General features: G+C 36.2%; 1 protein-coding gene and 1 pseudogene across 2 annotated transcripts in view; one reads left to right on the top strand and one right to left on the bottom strand.

Moving 5' to 3' along the window:
• Pou2f1 (POU class 2 homeobox 1) overlaps nucleotides 1-18,619 on the bottom strand; it is a 144,137-nt gene that overhangs the window by 65,211 nt on the left and 60,307 nt on the right. Inside the window, exons 1-2 of one of the 2 annotated variants that reach the window (XM_036202507.1) lie at nucleotides 7,222-9,357; nucleotides 4,034-4,099 (exon numbers count right to left, since the gene is read on the bottom strand). In XM_036202507.1, coding sequence (XP_036058400.1) covers nucleotides 4,034-4,099; nucleotides 7,222-7,249 — 94 coding nt within the window. In that variant the 5' untranslated portion in view covers nucleotides 7,250-9,357. Of the gene's footprint in view, nucleotides 1-4,033; nucleotides 4,100-7,221; nucleotides 9,358-18,619 lie in introns of those variants that run through there. The other variant, XM_036202508.1, reaches the window with a different exon arrangement.
• LOC118592850 lies at nucleotides 12,713-17,267 on the top strand (annotated as a pseudogene).

Genomic DNA, 18,619 nt, shown 5'->3' with positions numbered 1-18,619 from the left:
AAAATAGAAGTACTATATAATCCTGCTGTTTCACTCCTGGGCACATACCCAGAACTCCACAGCCTTTCATAGAGATATTTGCAACCCCATGTTTACTGCTGACTTATTCACTAGAGCAAAGAACTGGAAGAAAATTTGATCTAAAAAATGAAATACTATTCAGTTCTAAAGAAAAATGTAATTATAAAATTTGCAGGAAAATGGGTGGACTTTGAATGTATTATAAAGTGAGGTCATACAATCTCAGAAAGAAAAAAAAACATCATTCCCCTTATATTGCCAGTAATATGCAAATATATGTATCTATGGGTACAGTAGAACATGTAGAAAAGAGAAGGGCTATCGGGTAAGAAAGGACTGAGTGCAGGTGAGGGATACAAATTATGAAAAGGGACACAAAGCTAAGTGCTTTCTAGTTCTAACTCTGACATGGGTTTTTTAGTTTTGGTAGTGGATACTGCACAAAAATATATTTGATACTGAAGTATAAAATCCAATGTGAAACTTCATAGCTTCCATTTCAAATGGATAATCTAATTGTATAGAAGTTCATTGAGTTGTATAGTCTTTTGAGTCAGGTTAACTTTGGTGTATGGTGTTTATTTCTTTGCAACTTATTTTTTTTTAATAATAAAGTTGAAAATTTATTTATTCATTTGTTTATTTATTTTTGAGGCAGGGTCTCTCTATGTAGCCCTGGCTGTCCTGGAACTCACTATGTAGATCAGGCTGGCCTTGAATTCACACAGACCTGCCTGCCTCTGCCTCCCAAGTGCTGGGACTAAGGGCATGCACTATAACATTATGTATAAACAAATAATTAAGCAAACAAACAAAAACCAAAACAGAAAGAAATACCATTATGTATTAACATTATGTTGCTTCTCTATGTTTGCTCTTGGATAACTCATCATTACCTATTCAGAATCAGTTTTCTGTCTGCTTTGGCTAAGCCTCAGAAGACTGAGAGTTGAATCTGTTTATACTGTATCTAATAACACCAACTGTAACATTTTACATATAAAACAGGCAAACCTGAACAAATCTAAACCACAGATTTTCTGTGAACATATGAAGCTTATTTATTCAAAATGCAGTCAGATATGCCTGAACTTTATACCTCTCAATACCCTTAAAACCTTTAATTCAAAATTATTATAGATGTGAACATTGCAGGAAATGTTAATGTTAACACAAATTTCCTGAATCTATAAAGTGTCAGATTTCGGTTTTATATAATATTTCAGGTTATTTTCTTTAAAATGTGAAATCCTCCCCCCCCCAAACTACCAAAAAAAATCATAATTACTAAACCGATGAAAAAGAGCAAACAGTGTGTAGGTTCGTTACATTTTAAAATGAAAACTAATACATAGGCACAAATCATCCACATAAGCCATTATTTTCTTTCCTTATCAGCATGGCACAAATACTGCCTGCCTTTGCCTTTTTCTTTCTTTGAGGCACGGTCTTGTTGTGTAGCCTAGACTGGGCTCCAACTCATGGCAATCCTCTCACCTGGTTTTCCAACTTCTGGGTTTACAAGGCATGACCCATCACACTCTACTTTAAAAAACTGTAATTTTATTTCTAATGTACCAAATATGATAATCTAATATATAAAAATAACTCAAATATATGTCTGTATTTCTACACTAACAAATTAACACCAGCAGGGAGTGCTAAGAAATAGCAGCTAACCTTAATTAACATTGAGAAATTGATGAAGTGTGTAATTCTGAAGTGAATGTAAGGGTCCAAAAAATGGAAGCAATTTATGTCTATGAAAGTACTGCACACTACAGTAGGTAAACAGGAAGTGAGCTGCTATGCTTCACAGGGTGGTAGCCAGCTCTATTTGATCTAGCTAGATGTTACCGTATTAGCAGGGATCTTACAGAAAAGCAATTAATTTTCTTTCTTTGGAAAGAGACTATTAACCACCACTACTAGTGATGGAAAAGCAAAGATGTCTAGGAAAGTGTGTTATTGGCCTTTAAAAGTATCTTTTGGGAGTATGTCACACTCCTTTGATCCCAGCACTCTTGAGGCAGGGCACCAGGATCAAAGGGAGGTTCAAGGCCAGCCTGGTTTTTTACATAATGCGTTCTAGGCCAGCCAGGGCTATATAAGACATTGTCTCTACAAAAATAAATAAACAAACACCACCAAAACACAAAGAAGTAACATGTGAATTGATTATTCTCAGCTCTATGAAAGAGGTCTGTTACACATTCCATATTGTCACAAGGCAAGAAAGTCACAAACTGTTCAACAAGTGCTCCAGCCAGAATTTATCTTAAATAGTTCTATAAATGACTTTAGGTTTGAACATAAACAATGGGTTACTTAAAGTTTTCAATTTTATGTATTATAGTTGATGAGAAAAATCTTATACAGGGTCCAAATCCTAAACTTGCCTTTATTTCCTCTCTGGTTTTATACTTCAACTTCCTATTCCTTGAAATAATATCTACCTGGCACAAGAATTTAATTGGAATCAGGTAATATGCACAGCACTAAAGATTTTAAAAAGCACAACAAAGGTTGTAAATCAATAGTTAGGAACTGTGGTATTAAAAGTAAATATAGAGATTCCCAGGGGTCTGACATAGTGGATCTTCTCACATTCTGTAATCATTCTGAGTTTATTTCTCATCCCTTAGAGAAATTTGGAAGCCATTCTTCTTTAGGTGTGGGAGTTTTACCCACATTTCTCTTGACTCTTCATGGGTCTCACCGCTACTTAGTCCCACTCCTTTGGCAATGACCCTCACATCAGCGTAAGTCAGTGCTGCAAGATAGAGGAGGAAGGTGCCCAAATAGAGAACCGAAACCAGGAGGCTGGGTGGTAACTTGGCCAGAAAGTGATGCTGATCTTCCCTGTCTTGGGTAGTCTATTTGGTTAGCCTCAACAAGAGAGGCGGGAGCATATTAAATATGACAAAGACAACATGAAAGCCCCAGCTCAGTTTCCCACAGGGAAGTACCAATTTTTCAGAGGTGAAGAGGTTGACAAACCACTCCAAGTACAGGGCAGTTTACAGTGAGACAGCGAAAACAAAGATTCCAGAGTGACTCATCCTTACTACCTCCTGTAGTTAGGCATATTTTGAAATAGTAGAGTAAACCCTCTCTCTTAAGTGAAAAACCTAGTTTACTTTACAAACAATGACTTTCTACAACTCCTTGCCCACACAATTCCCTTAATGTTTCAATACTTTTACATTTTGCCCCTACCAGAAACTGGGGAAATCCTTGTATCCCATCTGTCAGATGACAGTTAATTTGACAGATGTCAAATGTCCTATGAGCTGATTGACTTACAAGGATGGGCTGAGGAGACAAGTCGTACTTTTTTTTTTTTTTTTTTTAAATAAATTTACCTTTCTCTCAAAGGGCTTTCAGTTTTTTCATTTATATGATACTTAGTTGTCTCCTGATATGCAGTTTGATCAAGAATAAATTTTATTAAAATGAAAGGATGTATTAGATGTGTCTATAACTCCTCACTGACACCATTGTAACTTTAGTATAATTTATTTATACTAAATGCATGGTGGATAGCATCTACTATTCTGATTATACTATAACCAAGACACTTAACAGAATAGCTTTTGGCTCATATGATGCTGTAACACTTCACATATGTTCTCATTCAGTACTCATGATGACCCATAAATATCCCTACTAAATAAATTAAGTCTCAAAAAGACTGAGGAAGTTGCCTAAAGTCACATAGTTATTGAGTGGCAAATTCATAATCCAGACCCAGGTCTACCTGTCCCAAAGGACCATTCCCATAACTACTCTGTTGTTTCTGATGGATGGAATCAGGTAAATGAAGCACTCCTCAGAGGAGTTAGATAATGTTAAACAAACATCATGCCAGTCCCTACAAGTACTAAGTCCTACTGTCCAAGCAAGGACACAAACGTCTCTGGACGGTCAGGTGTGCATCCGGGTTAAGTGTACAACCCCTCGGTTTTGCTGAGAGTGAATGTAAATGATGGAGAAGAGAAGGCTTCCTTACCAGTGCTGCCATCTCCACTCTCCATAGACGGTTTATTGGTCTCTGACGGATGGTTCATTCTTGAATCTACAATAAGCCAGAGGTGGAGAAGGTGTTTAAAACAAGTAGTGTGAAGATGAAGCCAAAGAGCCAAAAGCAGAGCAAAAGCGAGGGTTAACCAACATCACCATGGTTCACTTCGAGAAGCCCATGCATGGCGTATGGCAGGCTACAACAATACAAACTGAGTTACCTCAGAGATATTCAGGGCTCCTGGATCATAAAGGAACCCATAAATAAATTATCTAACCAATTTTAAGATTCTTTAAAGAGAGAAATCTAAGCTGAAAAAGATATTACAGTCAGACATGCTAAAAATAATTTATGACAGACAAATGTAATATACATTTAAAATAAACTGGGAAGTAGCAAACACCTCAAAAAAAAAAAAAAAAAAAAAAAGAACTATTATTCCCATAGTATTTTTTTCTAAAAACAAAAGTATTAATTATAACTAAAAAGAAATTCACATTTAATAATAATCTAACAGATGAAATGAAACTTGTCTGAGACATCTATCTGACTTCCTTAACCAAACTAGAGTCAACACAGGGGTATGCCAAACACATGCCTCATTAAAAACAAGCATAACAAATTGCAGCAGAAGGCATAACAGGAATCTCTGTAGTTCTACAAGAACTATAGAACCCAGTTACACATGGATCTGTAATGTAGGGCTCCTTTTAGTGTATTAAATTGTCGTCTCCACAGTGAAACGTTGTCAGCCGCTATTAGCAATTCCAGAGCACACGCAGGAAAGAAGACAGAACGCCTATGGCCAACTTCTTTTCCAAAGGGAACAGAACAGACAAAACAGTTTGCTCTATACTTACTACAGACTTAGAGTATTTGTCATGAAATAAGGTTCATGTCAAGTAAGTTCTACTTTTTCTCCCTCATTAAGAACCATTAACTAAGTTATGATTAGAGAACGAATCAAACTATACTGTTTTTCTATTATAAATTATACTGTCTTTCTAAAGACATCTGCAGGAAATTTTTAATTAGGAAGTCAAAACAATCATTCTAAGTCCCAACCATGCTGTCAATACCTGCATTACCTCTATGCATAAGAAATGAGGAAAAATACCAGGAATCTTTCTTTCATATTTTATAACCTAGAAAATGGGCAATATGTATTTTTTTAAGACACTAGGAAATCTCTTTTCTAATATAGTACATTTTTATAACCGATACATGTCTTCTGGGCTGAGGTGGTTCTATGGTATTCCTGGCTTGTTCAAAGGGTTAAAATTTCTGTTTGTGGTCATAAATGAAGTCGTTCTACAACTTCCTCCTCTACTGTCCAAAAAAAATTTAAATACCACCTGAAAGCACACTAAAGTTTGAAAGGACCAGGTGTACAACTAAGTAAAAATTAGCTTTCTGTTTGACTTAACAGTTTGACAAAATCTTACAAAATTTAACAAATATCACAAAACTAAAATGTCATTATATACACGCTCAATGCTTCCTTTATAATGTATTTTAAAGCAAAGTAGAAAAAATTATGAGTCTATAAACATGTATAAAGAGTTAATAATTTCTTCATGTCCAGATACCATAGTAACCAAGAAGTCTAATTCTTAATAACTCATGAGCTAAGTCTTACATAATTCATAGCCTAATTTCCACACTTATATATAAATTTAAAAATTATGTCATAGGTATTTTAAATTACTTTTCTAAGGACTTTCTATTTACTGTCAAGACCTTCAAAAGCATTAAACAAAATTACTTCAAACACAAAACAGACCAAATAAAATCCTAATTAGCTAAGTAATGATGAGAAGGCTGTTTCAGTAATACTTAGTCTCAACTCTAAGTAGTAGATATAGTTTCTGACATTTAAAAATAAATGGTAAAAATAGTTCAAAATGACACTTTTCTTTCATTTCTTGAATTTCAAACTTGATACACACAAAAGAGAAAATACAAATAAATTATTCATTGATACTTACAGGTTGTTGTTTTTTTTTTTTTTTTTTTGGTAACAGGAAAAGCACAAGTCTATGTCACCTAGCTGATCACATAATGAGTCTAATTTAACACCTAACGTTACTACTGGATTGAATTCCTACCTAACATCAATGTTTTGTCTGTGACATGTGTAACCCTGAGCTAGTAGTCTTTACTTTGATGGACAAGTATTACTGCTAACTTGCGTTGAACACATCTTTCTGTATAAAAATTCAGACATTTCCAGGAAGTATCAATTTACTTTATCATTAACAACTGCTTTAATTTCAAGAATGGAAAATGACACAGGAAATAAAATAATTTGCAAAAGTTTTAAGCCTAAGATATTCAATTCTTGGGGTTTATATCAAATGACTTTCCTAAAAAGGCTTCAATCTTTCCTCATGTAAACATAAAAAACTCACAAAATATGGCCACCAAGAGGCATCATGTATCTATCCACACCAAAGCACTTCAATCCATCTTTTATCATAGAAAATGTTTCATTTATTCAAGCAGACAATCTCCCTTTCCAAAAGGTTTCCTGCTCTGTAGGGAACACACTATGTAACAGGCTTTCCACAATACTTAAAAGTGCAGATTCCTAAAAAAGAGCTGCTTTTAAAAAATCAAAATGACTAATCATAGGCAAAATTTGAAAATGGCCCATAACTTCTAAAATCTAGAAACTGATCAACAGTGCAGTAACCACTATAATTTCCCTCTGTAATAAAAGTAACGGTATTAATCTGCACTATAATACCACCTTAAGTTTTCATTTAGTATTTTTGGTTTTTAATGAGGCATTCTTATTAGATAGGCAAAACATTTTATTAGTATGTATATATTATTTTGATACAGTATGTATTTTGTTTCTGATTTAAAGTGTGTTTTCAACTACATATACTACTTCCTATAGAAATCTCCAAAAAGCAAAAATGTCCTCCATGCAAGCCAAATTCAAACACATTATTTGCTGAAAATAGGCTCTGAACTAGAAGACCTAGTCCTAGGGAGGGACCTACAGCAAACTCAAGCATGCTCTTGCCTTGCAAATGCTTTCCTCCTCCTCTGCTCAAGCCTTCCCCTCCCCCATGATGGCTGCATATGTGATTGAGCGTTTATGCATAGTCAATCCCACACATGCTATTTCCATATTAAAGCTGTAAGAAAACTGTGCTGGTACCCACCTAGAACACAGTCACTGCAGTCCAGCATTGCTGTAAAATCTTCAGGAGATGCAGACAGTCCAAAGCAAGAAGGAACAGGTATCGTTTGGGGTGGGGAAAAGAAGGTACTACTATTCTAACAAATCTGTACTAGGTTCTTAAGAGAACAAGGGTGGGAGGAGTGGCAGTGAATTAACAAGAGAAGCAAACTACAACTTCAGTTACACCATAGCAATCTTCAACTGAATAAGGAAACTTCAGTTGCTCAGAGGAGTTTTAGTCTCTTCTAGCAGCTAGGACTGACATTGTCAAGGCAACTGAAGCATGAAAAGTTCCCCTTTTTGTAATAAAATAGAAACAAAGATTGCAGCTGGCAGTTTCCATAATGAAGCTTAATCAGTATGCGTGTGATTAGGGCCTTATGCAAATCTCTCCTCGTTAGCACAGCAGCCAGCACTTTGAAGTCCAGGAACAATTCATTTACAGAATACACTGAAAGCACTCCCTGCATAATTTAAATGAATACATAAATATTTATCAGCTTATTTGCATATTAATTGGCAGTGCATGAAGGGAAAAATTATCTCTGGAGTGCCAGCATAATAATTAGGAGGATAAAGTGAGATTTCTTCCAATGGTCTGGCATCTTGGACCTAACTTGAGATAGTACCAGGGGAGAAGGGAGGGGCAGGAGACAGAGTTCTGTTAAAATGCCACTGAAATGACATGAACAAATTAGAAACAACTCTACAGACTTAAGCACCTTTAATCTTATTCCTGCTGGCAACAATGACTTCAGTAATAAGAGGATTTGCAAAGGGCTTTCTACACAATCCAAATAATCCCAAGGAAACAATTAGCAAGGTAGAAGCAGAACACAGGCTTGTCAAGATGGTGCTAGTCTACTGATAGGGAATTTTCCAGTTATTAACACACACACACTGTCAGGAGAAAGTCCACTTAAAACACGACAACAGCATAAATGCAAAAGCAGGGCCGAGTGTACACAAGCATCTCTGAAAGCAGATGTTCATTATAGGAATCTTTCTAAACTACTGAATTACCAGCCCATTAGCTGACTGCCGACATGCAACATGCTTGCACCAAAATCAAACTCAAGGGGAAGATAGTTTGTTACTTAGAATAGATATCATTCCCAAATGGCCATGTAACTGCAGAATTAGTATTTTTAAGCAATACCACTTAGTGGACCTGTGTGTGTGTGTGTGTGTGTGTGTGTGTGTGTGTGTGTGTGTAACTTTCTATACATATATCCTTACTAAACATGTTTATTAAAGTTTGAAATTAAGTTACAACCTTTCAGATATCATTATAAAAATCCAGAAGATTTATAAAAACACTGCAAAGTAAGGCCTGTTAAATTCTTAGGAATAAAGAAACTAAGGCACAGAAAACTAAAGCGCTTTTTACTCAATGGCACATTAATAACTTGGAGCCAGGATTTCAATCTAGATTCTGCTGACATCAAGATCCAAGTTCTTTTTTAAACCTACACATTAAGGATGAGTCACACATTCAAAGAACTCAAGAGTAGGGAGAGAGAGGAAGGGAGAGGGGAAAAAGACTATAAAGTGGCTTGATTCAGTCCTGAAGAAGGAGACCAATAATTGGTAGCAAAGATACAGTGTTTAAAAGTAAGTGTATACAAATAATACACTAGATAGAAGTTGAGTTCTTAAGGGTACCCACTCATTGATAACCTGTTTTTATTTATCACTAACCTTCAAGCATGCTAGATGTCTGATTTTTAAAATGCTATGAAATAAAGATGTGTGTAATGTATTTGCAAAGCTCTTTGCAAATGTATTACTGTATTTGTCCAGTGTTGTATTACACAACTTCACTACAGCCTTGGTTCTGAACATACAATATGAACATTATGTACTGCACATGCTGTCATATTACCCAGTGTCAACCAATGCTACTTGAGACATCTCAGCTCAGATTCAAGATTAATTTGTTATAATGTACAGTATGTACTTACAACTGTACTTACAGAGTTTTCAGCTCTTACAGAAATATATAAGACTTAGTATTTTCCTATCAGTACACAAGAAGGAAATTACAGCAGCTTTGGGGCTGGAGAGATAGCTCAGCAGTTAATAGTGTGTGCTGCTCTATGTAGCAAAAGAGCCAGGTTCAGTTCCCAGAACCTACATCAGGTGGCTCATAATTATATCTGTAATTCCAATTTCAGAGACCCTCTTCTGGTCTTCTTAGGCACCTGCACACACACAGTATATATAAATTTATGCAAACACATATATACACATTTAAAAAACTTTAAAAAAGAATACTGTATCTTTGTATTGTATTAAGAATGTTTGATTTTAAGAATGTCTGTGAATTGATGATCTCAGTTTCTTAAAAAATTACTAAATGAATTTTGGTTTGGTATTAGGACATTATTTCCAACAATATCTGAAATGTACCTAAGCCTATTTCTGCCATTTTACACAATGTACTTATGTGAAGTGGCATTCTCAACCCTGACTATTGTAAAAATAAAAATATTGGTCAACCCAAAAAATGTTGAAAAGCACTATATTTTGTAGTATCACATATTCAGCCAAGACTTCTATATAAAATAAATAAGCAGGTACATCTTATTAGTATGCAAATTTATATTAATCTTTAATTAACATGGCAAAATATATACATATCAAGTATTATTTTAAAATAATACTATGATTTATTATCAATCAATTTTGATTTGTACACCTATTTTGTGCATTTATATACCCATGGTTGCCTGAAAACTTAGGCACAAGGGATCAACAGCACAAAGTCTTAGAAGCTCTATCTAACCTGGAGCAGAAACAGGAGTAAGAGACCCTATAAGCCAGAAGGACATGGAGTTATCTGGCAAACAACACATCTTTCAAAGTACCAATTTTATTGAGTAATAAGTCATACTACTTTGTATTAAAATAAGCAAAAATATGGCATAGGATACTAGTTCCAAGTGAGTTTTTAAGATACAATGTGTTGGACTGGACAAGTTCTGCTTGGTGGGAAAAGATGAGAAGGAATGACGAAATGGCCTAAACTTACTTCTGGTGAAGTAGTCATTTAACTAGAATACACTTGATATTGATAAAACATTTCATTCCCTCCTTTTCTGTATTCACAAAAATTTTCTTTTCCCTTATAGAATACTTCTGCAATTTGCCCTTTTCAAAAAAAAAAAATACCCCACACAAGAATCTCTTTAAGATATCATTTCTTTGCTTAACTTGGTCTTCTGTGTTCAAGCATGTAAGACCTGGAGCAACAGACAAGCAATAATTGTTTACTGTATTGAGACAGTGAGTAGCATCTGCCTTAGGCCAAGACAATTCCTAGATTCCCCTGTAGAGAATGAAGGTTATAGCTCACCAGGTTGGACCCTACTCCCTTCTACAAATCTCACCTAGGCAGGTGACTAGACTTCAGTATAAAGGGCAGTAAAAAGCAGCCCTTTTGGTCACTAGTGAATTAGGCACTCTGAGAGCTCTCTAGAACAGGTTTAAATACTCAAAGAATGTTCTGGGTTTCTACAAATAGAGGCAGAGAATAAGAAAAAACATCCTTCCTTCATATTCCCAACCACGGACAATTTATAGCCAAAAGAAAAGTCAGATAACTTCTACCAGAGTCAAACACACACACTATTTGCTCCTCATATATATCAACTAAGAACCTCCAAGTTTAAAACTGATCCAAAAAAGAACACCGTAGGGAAAAAATCTTTAAGAATAGCATGAATTAATTCAATCAAATCTCCTTCTAATACCTGGGTTAGGACTTGATTAGTGGCCTATAGATCCCTTTAGAGAAGAGGCCAATAAATACTTCAATAATTAACAACTCTTTTTTAGATGAACTGGACTGGAGATATGAGATGGGGGAACAGGTTTTATGGAAAGGACAGAGAATAATATTGTGTGATAGCATAACATAGAGCTGAAAAGGGCAACATTTCAAATTATATATTTCAAAATTATGTATGTGGTGGTTTGAATGAGAATGGGCTTATATATTTGAATGCTTGACCCCCAGTGAGTAGAACTGTTTGAGAAGGATTAGGAGGTGTGACATTTTTGGGAGTTTGAATGTGAAAAGTATTCTACAAGATTATATGTGTTTGAACATTTTGTCCCCAGATGGCGGTACTATTTGGAAAGGCTATGAAATGTTTACAGGGTGGAGATTTGTGCTTTTATAGTCAAACCCTACATCTTGTTCTTACTCTGCTTCCTAACTGCTGGGCAACCTCAAGCTCCCACCATCAGGCTTGCCTTGCCATGGATGGACTGTCTCCCCCCCCCCACCCCACAACTGTAAGCCAATTAAGTTGCTTTAGTCAGGGCACTGTAATCACAGAAATAGAAAAGAAACTAACACAATGCCTACTATTTTCTCCCTTTCTTTTCCTAAAAGGAGAGAAGAATTTTCATGATTCAAAATTCACATCTAACATGACTGCAAAATAACTTCATGCTTAAGGGTAAGGTTTTAGACTAGTCTAAGTGTCATAAGAAAAGAAATTAAAAGCAATACTAAGCAAATTTTAATTTGTATTTTAAGTAAACTTTGTCTGTGTGAGTGAATTAAGGTTGTATTGTGTTCTTCTTGACTAAATCATTTGTGTTTAACTGTTCATGTTCTAGAGAAACCATCAATAATAGAGAGCTTCCACCAACATGAAACTATCATTTTTTTCTTCAAATTAAAAATAAATAATAATAGATGAATCAAATGAACCAAAGGTAGAGCCAATCTGGATAGTTTAATAATTGCCATAAAATAATAAACACACTCTTTTTTTTTTCTTCTTCACAATTCAGCCTGAGAACAAGGCAGGCATCTGAACTTAGTCAAGAGAAGAGTAGTAATCAGGAAATTGGTTACATACAGGAAGGTTCATCTAATAAATAAACTGAGCTAAGTTTATCACTGTTAGAAAAGAGAATTTAAATCCTGAAAACAGGAATAAAACAAAATAAACTTTAAAGTACTGAATTAGAATTAGAGTCCGGAGAGATAGCTTAGTGGTTAAGAACAAATGCTGACCTTGCATAAGACCCAGGTTCAGTTCTCAGCACTCACAATCACTTGTTTCTGGGGATCCAATGCTCCTTTTGGCCTTCATAGCCACTAGACAAGCACATGGTACATACACATAATGCAGGCAAAAACATTCACACACATAAAAATAAATCTTAAAAATAACAGATATAAAAATAAGTATAACTTTAATACCTACCCCCCTCTTTTTTTAGGCATGTGGAAGAGAAATGAAGACATGAATATCCAGACACTTTTTTTTTTCAGGTCACTACCATCTAGAGCAGCGGTTCTCAACCTTCTTAATGCTGTGATCCTTTAACACAGTTCCTCATGTTGTGGTGACCCCCAACCAGAAAATTATTCTGTTGCTACTTCATAACTGTAGTTTTGCTATTGTTAAGAATTGTAATATAAATATCTTATGACACCTGTGGGGGCCATGGCCCACAGGTTGAGAACTACTGATCTAAAGAGAATCGGGGCTCCAAAGAAATTAGCTGAAATGTTTAAACTTTAAACACTGGAGATGCAGTTCAATGGCATTTGCCTAACATAAGCAAAGCCCTGCACTGGGAAGAAAAAAAGGTGAAAGTGAATGTGAAGGAAACAACAACAATTTAAAAGATTCCTCACCAAATTCTGCATAATGTGGACAAAGTAAATAAAAATGATAATGAATGAGGGGCTGGAGAGATAGATCAGTGGTTAAGAGCACTGGCTACTCTTCCAGAGGACAAAGGTTCAATTCCCAGCAGCCACATGAGGGCTCACAACCATCCATAACTCCAGTTCAGGGGACTCAACACTGCAGGCACTAAGCATGCACACAGTGCACAGACATACATGCAGGCAAAATACCTATATCCATAAGCTAAAGCAACAATAATGAATGAACTAAAACTGTTATTATTAAGACTTCATGAGTACTTGCTGACACAAACTGTCACACACTGGTGCTTTTATGCTAGTGAAGCTTTGCTTTTCCAAACTCTCAAAACTCCCTAATCATAGAAAGTGTGTATATTAGCACGATGATAGCAGAACTCTAGAGAGTCATGAAATACACAGATAACCTACTGTCATAGTGTACTTAAAATCATTTATACAGTACTCTGAGGGGCTGTTCAGTATCTTATGAAACAGAAGTCTACATTGGACCCTCTGAATTTTATTAGTGAAAGCTCAGATCTAAGTGTGAGTTTTAGCTTTCTAAAGTTTGTGCCATTGTTTATTTACTGTCTGAAGAGAGACTTACTGAAAACTACTATAATCCTAAATTTTATTATATGTAATAAACAGTTAATTTAAAATAAAATCTCACTAGACATAATATTGGAAAATCAATTATAAATGTGATATTTTAGATGTATTATCATACTATTTTTAAAAATTCTATTTATTAGCCGGGCGGTGGTGGCCATACGCCTTTAATCCCAGCTCTCAGGAGGCAGAGGCAGGTAGATCTCTGTGAGTTCGAGGCCAACCTGGTCTACAGAGAGAGTTCTAGGACAGGCTCCAACGCTACACAAAGAAACCCTGCCTTGAAAAAACCCAAAAAAATACATTATTGGTTCTATACTGTGGTATTCCAAACTGTCCTACTTATGAAACAGACTCATTGAACAGGACAGCTTTTGGAGTTGGTGTGGTCTCTTTGCCAGGGGAGCTAGGCCTACATGCAAACCAACATGTCTACAGGACCTGCAGTTGGCATTATCTTAGCACCACCTACTCCTGTGTGGGTGTCTTCAAGCATGGAAAAGTAGAATTGTCACTGACCAGGGTTACTGAACTACAATAGGCTATCTGTGTTGCTTTTACCAACAGAGTGATTAATTAGGGATGCTGTGAAGAACTGGGTTGTGATGAACCCCACCAACACAGTTTTAAACACCAAACATCTGATTGGGTGTAGGTATGATGATGCTGTTGCTCACTCTGATATGAAGCATTGGCCCTTCATGGTCATGAATGATGCAGGCAGGTCCAATGTCCAAGAAGAATACAAAGGGGAGACAAAAAGCTTCGACCCAGAGGAGGTCTGCTCTAAGGTTCTGATGAAGATGAAGAAACTGGAGAAGCCTATCTTCAGAAGACTGTTACCAATGCTGTGATCACAGTGCCAGCTTATTTCAATCACTCTCAGCAGTAGGCAACAAAAGATGCTGGAACTGTCGCTGGCCTCAATGTACTTAGAATTATCAAAGAACCAACTACTGCTAATGCTTATTGCTTAGATAGGAAGGTTGAAGTTGAAAGAAATGTGCTGACTTTTATTTGGGAGGTGATACTTCTGATAGGATGTGTCAGTCCTCACTTTTGAGGTCTAATCCACAGCTAGAAATCCCCACTTGGGGAGAGAAGACTGACAGCTGGATGGTCAACCATTTTATTGGTCAGTTTAAATGCAAGCACCAGGGCATCAATACAAACAAGAAAGGTGTCTACTGTCTGGGTACTGCTTGCAAACAGGTAGTCCAGGCTGGCCTCGAACTCACAGAGATCGGCCTAGCTCTGCCTCCCGAGTGCTGGAATTAAAGGCGTGTGCCACCACTGCCTGGCGTACTATTTTATTATTATAAAATACAGATGATATACTGAATGCTAAAGCTAACTTGACTCTATCTCCATTGATTGCTAGGTCAAAGGCATCTCAATCATCACTCCATCACATCAACAAATCTTAAACAGACTTCAGAGTTAAAATGAAAAATTATGTATTTGATAAGTTATTTTAATAGTCAATCCATAAAATAAAAGGCAATCACCACAACACTTGGGTTTATCAGTGGCTACTAAATGAATAGTTTGACTTAATAGAAAATATTTACTGGGTACAGAGAGACTGTACTCTTTCTTTGAATTGATTGACTGAAAACTGAGAGTAGTTTAGTAATTATAAAGATAGGAAAGGTCTTCTTACTTTTCCAGTCTACTACAAAAAGAATTAGCTCAATAAACACCTTAAGGGGATAAAAATCACATAAAATGGGAAACTCTAGATTAGTTAGCAGGGCATATTTAGCTCTATTAGGTAGGCATCTCTCGTGTGCCCAATTCCTCCTTAACTAAACAAATTTTACAATACTCCCTTACTGAAGGATCAAGGAAGTTAAAGAGAGTTTGTGAAGCATGTATTTTAAGGTACCATTATTTCATGAAGCTGGATAAAAACTGGCTAAATATTTTCTTTAGTGGGTACATTTCTCTAACAACCCACTTTCAATTTTAGTATTCACCTCCTCCAAATTGTATCAGATCGTATAAGAAATACACTACAGATAGGTCAATGAAGGTTTTTCTTATTAATGGTAAAATAGTCTTAAAAACATAAGATGACACTGTGCATTTAGAAAATGGGAAAGATCAGTATAGGAATTCTGCATCACTGGTTGACTATTATATATTGTCTTTAAAAAGTCTCAAGAATCTTGACCAGCAGACAGAACACCCTCAAACAACAACAGAATTAGTACAGGCACTGACTTTCATTTGCCATGTATTTTTAATGTCAAGCTATTTTTCAATTAGCTTAACTAATTAGAATAACTGGTATAGCATTTACATAACCAAACCTAGTGCTCTCATCCATGTAATTTGGAGGTCATATTCCTATCATGAATTCTGAATAAGTTAGGTGTAATGGTGCACACAAAATCAAGTGTGACCTGGAAGATGGGTGAATCCCTAGAGCCCAGTCTAACAGATCAGTGAGAGGTGTCTCAAAAAAGGAGGTAGAGGGTGATTGAGGACGATATCGAATATCATCTTCTGGCCTCCATATACACACATATGCATGTATACACACACAAACATGCACTTACATATACACCACATACAGGCACACACACCCTTTTTTTTTTTTTTTTTTTTTTTAGACAGGGTTTCTCTGTGTAGCTTTGCGCCTTTCCTGGAACTCACTTGGTAGTCCAGGCTGGCCTGGAACTCACAGAGATCTGCCTGGTTCTGCCTCCCGAGTGCTGGGATTAAAGGTGTACGCCACCACTGCCCGGCCACACACACACATTTTTATTTTAGAAAAAAAATTAAAGTCAAATATGTAACTAGTTCAAACTGTCTTCTTTATTTTGAACCTTAGAATGTTCAGTTAAAACTGATACATCTCTGAACACTAATCTACTACAAGATAGTTCATTTTCATTATCAGTTGACCGGACTCGTCGTTACCTAGGAAACCACACCTGTGAGCCTATCACGAAGGTGCTTTCAGACTGGCTTAACTAAGACAAGACCCACCTTGAATGTGGCTGGCATCACCCCATCTATTAGGACCACGGACTGAGTAAGAAGGCAAAGGAAGAAAGCAAAGTGAGCAAGCAGTGTCCCCTCTCTCCCTGCCTCCCGAGTTTGCACACAGAATGACGGCGCCTGGTCTCACCCTCTGTCAGAGCTGGAGCTAGTTTTACTGCTAAGCCTTGTCCAGTGTGATGGATTTAAACTGTGAACTGAAATATGCCATTCTTTGCTAAAGTTGCTTCTGTCAGTTCTTTATTGTTGCTGCTCTTTTCTTTTTTTATTTTATGTGCATTGGTGTTTTGCCTTCATGTCTGTCTGGGTGAGGTTGTCAGATCCCTTGGAACTGGAGTTACAGACAGCTGTGAGCCACCATGTACGTGTTAAGAATTGAACCTGGGTTCTCTGGAAGAGGAGTCAGTGCTCTTAACTGCTGAGCCATCTCTCCAGCCCCTGTCAGGTACTTTGTTACAGCATTAAGAAAAACAATATGGCTACTGTCCTTGCCTATCTGGCTAGGATGTACTTGACAGTTATTTATGTATGTGTATTTCAGAGTTCTTTAACATGAGTCATTTCATTTGCTTCTTATAAAATCTCAATAGCTGGGTAATATTCCCATTATGCAGTCAATGCCCGATATTACCAAGGTGGCTAAATCCCTTGGAGAAGACCTAGGTATCAAAGTTACAAAAGCCAGTGAAATTGAAAATAAAGGATTCAGATTACACTCAACTTAGCAATTCAGTCTGAATATTTATTATTTTTCATGTGGTTAAGAGCCTCAATCTTGACCATAAAAACTGGATTTACTTATGATACTTTTTGAAACGTTTTCCAGTTTTCTCCTGTAGTGTTCTTCTAGTTGGGCATAAGAGGAATGCCCTGAGTGTGGGGGGCTTCAAGACTTTAGAGAACTACTTAATAAGAATGCCCTGAGTGTGGGGGGCTTCAAGACTATAGAGAACTACTTAATAAGAATGTCCTGAGTGTGGGGGGCTTCAAGACTATAGAGAACTACTTAATAGGAATGCCCTGAGTGTGGGGGGCTTCAAGACTTTAGAAAACTACTTAATTATTATTATTAGTCCAAAGCTTAATTGGAATTTCAGTCATTTGGTGAGAGTGGAATACAAATGTGTTAAAACTGTTTTCTTTAAGGTGTTGAGGGTGTGTGTGTGTGTGTTGTTTTAATGCTGAAAACGAGAAAACAACTTAAAATCCTCATTGTTATAGTGGCAAAAACTTATTAAAATGTTATGATAGAATACAAATGAAGAAAAATTTGGTTGTTTTCTATTTGAAAATTTCTGATATATACTACTTTAAGCTCTCTATGAAAATGAAAACACTGTAAGTTTTAAAAGGGTAAACCAAAGAGAAAACCTAAACCAAATACTAAAGCACTTTAAACAAAAAGGACAGCAAAACACTGACACAAGTGAACACACAGAACTACATGAGCTTCAACACACTCACTAAAAGCCTCAAGAGTGAGAAAAACCCATCCACCCTGACAGGCCACTGGCACATGGAGAAACCTTTTCTTCTTTTCAAAATTTTCTCAACTTAAATTGGATGCAAATAAGCCAGGTGTGGTCCTAACAACTGTAACCCTGCTAGTCCCTGCTGAGTTTCCATAGTAACAGAAACAGCTGGTAATGGTAAAGACGTTGTACTGACCTCAGACTGGTTAAAATGTTTAAATTGTTCAAATAATGACTGTGGTATCTTACTAAAGAATAAATATAAAATTATTTTTAAGAAGCTATCTGCTTGAAATATAAAGTAAAATAAGGTATTATCTTCTAGTGGTCCTTAATAGTGACTTTTAGTTTAATAGCGGGGGCTTGTGAGTCTATTAAAAGTTAGAAGAAGCCAATCATCAAATTTAGGGGAAATTCTCTGACTAAAGAAGTTAAAAAAAAGAAAATTTTAAGTGAATATTTTTTTGGGGGGTGTTCCTTAATGTAATAAACAACAGGCAGAAAGACTTAATAGTTTTTTAAAGTTTTGATTTAAATAGTGTGTATCATTTTCTTAAATTAATGTGCTATGGCTGGGTCAACACTATCATCAGCACCACCTGGGA

The sequence above is a fragment of the Onychomys torridus genome, chromosome 11 (genome assembly GCF_903995425.1).
Source record: "Onychomys torridus chromosome 11, mOncTor1.1, whole genome shotgun sequence".
In the NCBI taxonomy this organism is placed as follows: domain Eukaryota; kingdom Metazoa; phylum Chordata; class Mammalia; order Rodentia; family Cricetidae; genus Onychomys; species Onychomys torridus.
This window is presented reverse-complemented; position numbering and strand designations above follow the sequence as displayed.